This window comes from Chlamydotis macqueenii, chromosome 14 (assembly GCF_036417535.1).
Source record: "Chlamydotis macqueenii isolate bChlMac1 chromosome 14, bChlMac1.mat, whole genome shotgun sequence".
In the NCBI taxonomy this organism is placed as follows: Eukaryota; Metazoa; Chordata; class Aves; order Otidiformes; family Otididae; genus Chlamydotis; species Chlamydotis macqueenii.
In genome coordinates, this window is record NC_141569.1 from 1 (window position 1) to 9,637 (window position 9,637).

The 9,637-nt window shown below is 58.6% G+C and overlaps 1 protein-coding gene across 1 annotated transcript; it reads right to left on the reverse strand.

Moving 5' to 3' along the window:
• Nucleotides 1-211: 211 nt before the first annotated feature.
• On the reverse strand, nt 212-4,600 carry LOC147598915 (protein NDRG2-like; the record flags this gene model as incomplete). The annotated part of the gene is made up of 7 exons (XM_086759219.1): nt 4,492-4,600; nt 4,267-4,386; nt 3,103-3,165; nt 2,924-2,984; nt 1,787-1,873; nt 811-867; nt 212-306 (listed from the first exon to the last, which is right to left on the reverse strand). Coding segments are annotated over exons 2-7 (395 nt in total), but the record flags the coding sequence as incomplete, so codon positions are not given.
• Between the last annotated feature and the right edge of the window lie 5,037 nt (nt 4,601-9,637).

Sequence of the window (9,637 nt, forward strand, 5' to 3'; positions counted from 1 at the left end):
TCAGTTCCCTCCCAGTCGCCCGGTTCAATCCCAGTTCAGTCCCAGTCCTCCTAGCCCAGTCCCAGTCCCCCGCAGTCCCCTCCCAAGTCCCCCCAGTTCCATTCCAGCCCCTCCAGTTCCCTCCCAGTTCAATCCCAGCTCGATTCCCAGTGCTCCGAGGGCAGTCCCAGTGCCCCGCAGCCCGCCGCAGCGCCCCCAGTTTGCCCAGTACCTGTTGTACATGGCCCAGAGCAGGGGGGCATTGGGCGCCGCCCCCAGCCGCCGCCGGGCCTGCTGCACCGGGGGAGGGGCGGCCGCCAGCTCCTCCTGCGGCCTGCGCGTCACAGCCCCGCCCCCGCCCCGCCCCTGCCCCGCCCCCGTGTCACAGCCCGCCCCTGCCCCGCCCCCGTGTCACAGCCCTGCCCCCGTGTCACAGCCCCGCCCCCGTGTCACAGCCCCGCCCCTGCCCCGCCCCTGCCCCGCCCCCGTGTCACAGCCCCGCCCCTGCCCCGCCCCCGTGTCACAGCCCCGCCCCTGCCCCGCCCCCACCCTGTGACCCACAAGTGACCCTCCCCCAACCCTTAACTGAGCTCCCTGACCCACAAGTGCCCCCCCCGACCCACAAGTGGCCCTTGGGGCCTCCAGGTGGACTCTGGGCCCCCCAAGTGCCCCCCACAGGCCCCCCGAGTGCCCCCAGGCCCCCCAAGTGCCCCTTGAGGGCCCCCAAAACTGACCCCCAGGACCCACAAGTGGCCCCCCACGGGACCCCCAAGCGCCCCCCGGACCCACAAGTGGCCCCCCACGGGACCCCCAAGTGCCCCCCCGCCCGACCTGCGTGAAGAGGTGCGCCAGGATGAGCTCGCTGCTGGAGGACGTCAGGCCCGACAGCTGGGGGGGCACCCGTGGGACCCACGGCGACCCACGGCGACCCACCGCGACCCACCGGCACCCACAGACACCGTAGGGACCCACGGCGACCCACGGCGACCCACGGCGACCCACGGCGACCCACCGGCACCCACAGACACCCACAGACACCGTAGGGACCCACAGCGACCCACAGACACCATAGGGACCCACAGCGACCCACGGCGACCCACGGTGACCCACAGACACCCACAGACACGGTAGGGACCCACAGCGACCCACAGACACCATAGGGACCCACAGCGACCCACAGCGACCCACAGACACTGTAGGGACCCACAGCGACCCACGGCGACCCACAGACACCGTAGGGACCCACAGCGACCCACAGACACCGTAGGGACCCACCGCGACCCACAGCGACCCACAGACACCGTAGGGACCCACAGCGACCCACAGCGACCCACGGCGACCCACAGACACCGTAGGGACCCACAGCGACCCACAGCGACCCACAGACACCGTAGGGACCCACAGCGACCGTAGGGACCCACCGCGACCCACAGCGACCCACAGACACCGTAGGGACCCACAGCGACCCACAGCGACCCACGGCGACCCACAGACACCGTAGGAACCCACAGCGACCCACAGCGACCGTAGGGACCCACAGCGACCCACAGCCGCCCACCAACACCGTAGGGACCCACAGCGACCCACAGCCACCCACAGCCACCGTAGGGACCCACAGTGACCCACGGCCGCCCACCGCCACCCACAGCGACCCACGGCGACCCATAGGGACCCACAGTGAGCCACACGCGACCCCAAGCGACCCACAGCGCCACAGGGCCAGCAGCAGGGAATCCCCCCCAAACCCCGCCCCCTTCTGCCCCACCCCTCTCCCCATTGGCCCTCCCCACCCGCCGGCCCCGCCCACCTTGTGCACCACCCAATCCACCCAGCCCTTGGCGCGGGGGTTGATGTTGATCAGCACCAGCCCCTCCACCGCCTCGGGGTGCAGCAGCTGTGGGGCGGGGCCAGACCCATAGCGCCCCACGGCCACGCCCCCCCACCCCATAGCGACCCCCCAGCCCCATAGCGACCCCCCAGCCCCACAGCCACGCCCCCCGAGAGCCCCCAGCGACCCACAAGTGCCAAACCAAGAGACCCCACTAACCTCCTCCAGCCCCATAGCGCCCCACGGCCACGCCCCCCCAGCCCCATAGCGACCCCCCAGCCCCATAGCGACTCCCCAGCCCCATAGCGACGCCCCCCTGCCCCATAGTGACCCCCCAGCCCCACAGCCGAGCCCCCAATCCCCCAGCGACCCACAAGTGCCCAGAGACCCCACTAACCTCCTCCAGCCCCATAGCGCCCCACGGCCACGCCCCCCCACCCCATAGCGACCCCCCAGCCCCATAGCGAACCCCCTGCCCCATAGCGATGCCCCCCGACAGCCCACAACCCCCCAGCGACCCACAAGTGCCCAACCAAGAGACCCCACTAACTTCCTCCAGCCCCATAGCGCCCCACGGCCATGCCCCCCTGCCCCATAGCGACCCCCCCCTGCCCCATAGCGACCCCCAGCCCCACAGCCACGCCCCCCGAGAGCCCCCAGCGACCCACAAGTACCCAACCAAGAGACCCCACTAACCTCCTCCAGCCCCATAGCGCCCCACGGCCATGCCCCCCCGCCCCATAGCGACCCCCCCAGCCCCATAGCGACCCCCCAGCTCCATAGCCGAGCCCCCAACCCCCCAGCGACCCACAAGTGCCCAGAGACCCCACTAACCTCCTCCAGCCCCATAGCGCCCCACGGCCATGCCCCCCTGCCCCATAGCGACCCCCCAGCCCCATAGCGACCCCACAGCCACGCCCCCCTGCCCCATAGCGACCCCCCCGCCCCATAGCGACCCCCCCAGCCCCACAGCCACGCCCCCCTGCCCCATGGCGACCCCCCCAGCCCCATAGCGACCCCCCCCAGCCCCACAGAACCTCCCCCGAGATTCCCGCAGCCCCACATTCCCCCCAAATCTGCCCCCCGCCCTGCCCCACGCCCCGCCCCACATCTCACCCCAAATTTAGCCAGGACGAAGGCGCCGGCGCCCACCCCGATGCCCACGATGCTGGCGATGCTGGGGGGGTGGGCGGGGTCAGGCCGGTGCTGACCCCGCCCCCCCGTCCCGTCCCGCTACGGGTCAGGGGCCCCATCCCCGCCCCACAGCGCCGTGGGGCGCCCCCCCGCCCACTCACTTGAGGTGCCGGAGGACGCAGGGGACGATTTCGGCCAGTTGCTCCAGGGAGGGGTACTGGTACCTGCGGGGGAGGGGCGGGGGGCGGGGGGGGAGGGGCGACGGGGGGAGGGGCAAGGGGTCAATCGGGGGTCGAGGTGGGGGGAGGGCGGGCGAGGGGACCAATGAGGTGAAGCGATGGCGGTTGGGGGGGGGGAGGGGTGCGTAGGGTGACGCTGCGATGTGATGGCGGTCGAGGTGGGGGGACGGGGGGGCGGGGGGTCAACTGGGGGGGGGGAGGGGTGGGGGGGTCAACAGAGAGACGACAGGGTCAACTGGGGGTTAATGGGGGCAACTGGGGGTTAGTGGGGGGCAACTGGGGGTTAATGGGGGTCAGTGGGGTCAACTGGGGGTTAATGGGGGCAACTGGGGGTTAATGGGGGTCAACTGGGGGTTAGTGGGGGGCAACTGGGGGTTAATGGGGGTCACGGGTCAACTGGGGGTTAATGGGGGTCAATGGGGGGCTTATGGGGGGCAACTGGGGGTTAATGGGGGAAACTGGGGGTTAATGGGGGGCAACTGGGGGTTAATGGGGGTCAACTGGTTGTTAATGGGGGCAACTAGGGGTTACTGGGGGTCACTGGGGGTTAATGGGGGTCAACTGGGGGTTAATGGGGGTTAACAGGGGTCAATGGGGGTCAACTGGGGGTTAATGGGTGCAACTGGGGGTTAATGTGGGGCAACTGGGCCTTAATGGGGGTCAATGGGGGTCAACTGGGGGTTAATGCGGGCAACTGGGGATTAATGGGGGTCAACGGGGGGTTAATGGGGGTCAGTGTGGTCAACTGGGGGTTAGTGGGGGCAACTGGGGGTTAATGGGGGTCAGTGGGGTCAACTGGGGGTTAATGGGGGCAACTGGGGGGTTAATGGGGGTCACTGGGATCAACTGGGGGGGTCCGTGGGGTCAACTGGGGGGGCAGTGGGGTCAACCGGGTCGTCAGAGGGGTCAACGCGGTCAACTGGGAGTCACTGGGGTCAACTGGGGGGGCAGTGGGGTCAACAGGGGGGTCAGTGGGGTCAACCTGGGGGTCACTGGGGTCAACTGGGGGGTCAGTGGGGTCAACGCAGTCAACTGGGAGTCACTGGGGTCAACTGGGGGGAGCGGAAGAGGGGAGTGCAGACGCACCCCGGGGGGTAGGGCGGGGCGCCCACCTCCATGCCGGGGGGTCGAAGTGGACGAGCAGGAAGTGGCTGGCGACCTCCCGCATCTCGGGGTGGGCGAAGAGCGGGGCGAAGCACGAGGCGTCTGCGGGGGAGGGGCGCGGCTGAGACCGCGCCCCTCCCCCCGCCCCCGGCACGGCGGGGTGGGGGGAGGGGCGCGGCGGGAGAGGGGGAAGGGGGCGGGACTCACGCGTGTGGCCCACGTCCGGCAGCATCAGCAGGGCGGGGCGACCGGGGCGGGGTGCGCCCTCCAGCGCCACGTGAACAGGCCCCAACGGCATCTCCAACACCGCCCCCTGCTGGCCGGGAGGACCGGACACCGGAACGGGGAGTGGTCACCGCCACACCGCCCACAGGTTCGCCCCCAAAATCTCGCGATTTCCCCCCAAATTCCCACATTTTGCCCGCCAAATCCCGCATTTTTTCCCCAAATTACCCCATTTCGCACCAAAATCCCACATTTTGCCCCAAAATCTAACGATTCCCCCCAAATTCCCCCATTTTGCCCACCAAATCCCGCATTTTTGCCCCAAATTCCCCCGTTTCACACCAAAATCCCACATTTTGCCCCCGAAATCCCAGGATTTCACCCCAAATTCCCACATTTTGCCCCCAAAATCCCCCATTCTTGCCCCAAATTCCCGCATTTCGCACCAAAATCCCATATTTTGCCCCCAGAATCCCGTGATTTCCCCCAAATTCCCCTGTTTCGCCCCCCAAATCCCGCATTTTTGCCCCAAATTCCCGCATTTCACACCAAAAGCCCACATTTTGCCCCAAAATCCCGGAATTTCCCCCAAAATTCCCCCATTTTTGCCCCCCAAATCCCCCATTTTTCCCCCAAATTCCCGCATTTCGCACCAAAATCCCACATTTTGCTCCCAAAATCCTGTGATTTCCCCAAATTCCCCCATTTTGCCCCCCAAATCCCGCATTTTTGCCCCAAAATCCCACATTTTGCCCCAAATTCCCCCATTTCGCACCAAAATCCCACATTTTGCCCCCAAGTCCCAAATTTTGCCCCAAATTCCTACATTTCAAACCAAAATCCCACATTTTGCCCCAAAATCCCCCATTTTTGCCCCAAGTTCCCCATTTCGCACCAAAATCCCACATTTTGCTCCCAAAATGCTGTGATTTCCCCAAAATCCCCCATTTTGCCCCCAAAATTACACATTTTTGCCCCAAATTCCCACATTTCGCACCAAAATTCCCCCATTTTGCCCCAAATTCCCCCATTTCACACCAAAATCCCACATTTTGCCCCCAAAATCCCACATTTTGCCCCCAAATTCCCCCATTTTGCGGCCAAAATCCCCCATTTTTGCCTCAAATTCCTGCATTTTACACCAAAATCCCACATCTTGCCCCCCAAATCCCCCATTCTTGCTCCAAATTCCCACATTTTGCACCAAAATCCCGTGATTTCCCCCAAATTCCCCCGTTTTGCCCCCCAAATCCCCCATTCTTCCCCCAAATTCCCGCATTTCGCACCAAAATCCCACATTTTGCTCCCAAAATGCTGTGATTTCCCCAAATTCCCCCATTTTGCCCCCCAAATCCCGCATTTTTGCCCCAAATTCCCCCATTTTGCACCAAAATCCCACATTGTTGCCCCAAAATCCCGCGATTTCCCCCCAAATTCCCCCGTTTCGCCCCCAAATGCCGCATTTTTGCCCAAAATTCCCCCATTTCACACCAAAATCCCACATTTTACCCCAAAATCCCGTGATTTCCCCCAAATTCCCCCATTTTGCCCCCAAATCCCCGTTCTTGCATCAAATTCCCGCATTTCACACCAAATTCCCCTATTTTGCCCCCAAATCCCGCATTTTTGCCCCAAATTCCCCCATTTCGCACCAAAATTCCCACATTTTGCCCCAAATTCCCCCATTTCGCACCAAAATCCCACATTGTTGCCCCAAAATCCCGCGATTTCCCCAAATTCCCACATTTTGCCCCACAAATCCCACATTTTTGCCCAAAATTCCCACGTTTCACCCCAAAATCCCACATTTTGCCCCCAAAATCCCGGGATTTCACCCCAAATTCCCCCATTTTGCCCCCAAAATCCCCCTTCTTGCCTGAAATTCCCCCATTTCGCACCAAAATCCCACATTTTTCCCCCAAAACCTTGTGATTTCCCCCAAATTCCCCCACTTTGCCCCCCAAATCCCGCATTTTTGCCCCAAATTCCCACATTTTACATCAAAATCCCACATTTTGCCCCCAAAATTTTCACATTTTGCCCCAAATTCCCCGATTTTGCACCAAAATCCCACATTGTTGCCCCAAAATCCCGTGATTTCCGCCAAATTCCCCCGTTTCGCCCCCCAAATCCCGCATTTTTGCCCCAGATTCCCACATTTCACACCAAAAGCCCACATTTTGCCCCAAATTCCCCCATTTCGCACCAAAATCCCCCATTTTGCCCCCCAAATCCCCCATTTTTGCCCCAAATTCCCCCATTTCGCACCAAAATCCCATATTTTGCTTCCAAAATGCTGTGATTTCCCCAAATTCCCCCATTTTGCCCCCCAAATCCCCCATTTTTGCCCCAAATTTCCCCATTTCGCACCAAAATTCCCACATTTTGCCTCAAATTCCCCCATTTCGCCCCAAAATCCCACATTTTGCCCCCAAAATCCCGCATTTTACACCAAAATCCCACATTTTGCCCCAAAAATCGCACATTTTGCCCCCAAAATCCCACATTTTTGCCCCAAATTCCTGCATTTCGCACCAAAGTTCCCACATTTTGCACCAAATTCCCCCATTTTGCACCATAATTCCCACATTTTGCCCCAAATTCCTCCATTAAACACACCAAAATCCCACATTTTGCCCCCCAAGTCCCACATTTTTGCCCCAAATTCCCCCATTTCACACCAAAATCCCACATTTTTGCCCCAAATGCCCCCATTTCACACCAAATTCCCCCATTTTGCCCCCCAAATCCCGTATTTTTGCCCCAAATTCCCCCATTTTTACCCCAAATTCCCCCATTTCGCACCAAAATTCCCGCATTTTTGCCCCAAATTACCCCATTTCGCACCAAAATCCCACATTTTACACCAAAATCTAACGATTCCCCCCAAATTCCCCCATTTTGCCCACCAAATCCCGCATTTTTGCCCCAAATTCCCCCATTTCACACCAAAATCCCACATTTTGCCCCCGAAATCCCAGGATTTCACCCCAAATTCCCACATTTTGCCCCCCAAATCCCCCATTCTTGCCCCAAATTCCCGCATTTCGCACCAAAATCCCACATTTTTCCCCCAAAATCCCCCATTTTTGCCCCAAATTCCCCCATTTCGTGCCAAAATCCCACATTTTGCTCCCAAAATGCTGTGATTTCCCCAAATTCCCCCATTTTGCCCCCCAAATCTCGCATTTTTCCCCCAAATTCTCCCATTTTGCACCATAATTCCCACATTTTGCCCCAAATTCCCCCATTTCGCACCAAAATCCCACATTTTGCCCCCAAGTCCCAAATTTTGCCCCAAATTCCCACATTTCAAACCAAAATCCCACATTTTGCCCCAAAATCCCCCATTTTTGCCCCCCAAATCCCCCATTCTTGCTCCAAATTCCCACATTTTGCACCAAAATCCCGTGATTTCCCCAAAATCCCCCATTTTGCCCCCAAAATTACACATTTTTGCCCCAAATTCCCCCATTTCGCACCAAAATTCCCCCATTTTGCCCCAAATTCCCCCATTTCACACCAAAATCCCACATTTTGCCCCCAAAATCCCGCAATTAACCCCCAAATTCCCCCATTTTGCGGCCAAAATCCCCCATTTTTGCCTCAAATTCCTGCATTTTACACCAAAATCCCACATTTTGCCCCCCAAATCCCCCATTCTTGCTCCAAAATCCCACATTTTGCTCCCAAAATGCTGTGATTTCCCCAAATTCCCCCATTTTGCCCCCCAAATCCCGCATTTTTGCCCCTAATTCCCCCATTTTGCACCAAAATCCCACATTGCTGGCCCAAAATCCCGCGATTTCCCCCCAAATTCCCCCGTTTCGCCCCCAAATGCCGCATTTTTACCCAAAATTCCCCCATTTCACACCAAAATCCCACATTTTACCCCAAAATCCCGTGATTTCCCCAAAATTCCCCCATTTTGCCCCCAAATCCCCCGTTCTTGCCTCAAATTCCCGCATTTCGCACCAAATTCCCCTATTTTGCCCCCAAATCCCGCATTTTTGCCCCAAATTCCCCCATTTCGCACCAAAATTCCCACATTTTGCCCCAAATTCCCCCATTTCGCACCAAAATCCCACATTGTTGCCCCAAAATCCCGCGATTTCCCCAAATTCCCACATTTTGCCCCACAAATCCCACATTTTTGCCCAAAATTCCCACGTTTCACCCCAAAATCCCACATTTTGCCCCCAAAATCCCGGGATTTCACCCCAAATTCCCCCATTTTGCCCCCAAAATCCCCCTTCTTGCCTGAAATTCCCCCATTTCGCACCAAAATCCCACATTTTTCCCCCAAAACCTTGTGATTTCCCCCAAATTCCCCCAGTTTGCCCCCCAAATCCCGCATTTTTGCCCCAAATTCCACATTTTACATCAAAATCCCACATTTTGCCCCCAAAATTTTCACATTTTGCCCCAAATTCCCCGATTTTGCACCAAAATCCCACATTGTTGCCCCAAAATCCCGTGATTTCCGCCAAATTCCCCCGTTTCGCCCCCCAAATCCCGCATTTTTGCCCCAGATTCCCACATTTCACACCAAAAGCCCACATTTTGCCCCAAATTCCCCCATTTCGCACCAAAATCCCCCATTTTGCCCCCCAAATCCCCCATTTTTGCCCCAAATTCCCCCATTTCGCACCAAAATCCCATAATTTGCTTCCAAAATGCTGTGATTTCCCCAAATTCCCCCATTTTGCCCCCCAAATCCCCCATTTTTGCCCCAAATTTCCCCATTTCGCACCAAAATTCCCACATTTTGCCTCAAATTCCCCCATTTCGCCCCAAAATCCCACATTTTGCCCCCAAAATCCCGCATTTTACACCAAAATCCCTCATTTTGCCCCAAAAATCGCACATTTTGCCCCCAAAATCCCACATTTTTGCCCCAAATTCCTGCATTTCGCACCAAAGTTCCCACATTTTGCACCAAATTCCCCCATTTTGCACCATAATTCCCACATTTTGCCCCAAATTCCTCCATTAAACACACCAAAATCCCACATTTTGCCCCCCAAGTCCCACATTTTTGCCCCAAATTCCCCCATTTCACACCAAAATCCCACATTTTTGCCCCAAATGCCCCCATTTCACACCAAATTCCCCCATTTTGCCCCCC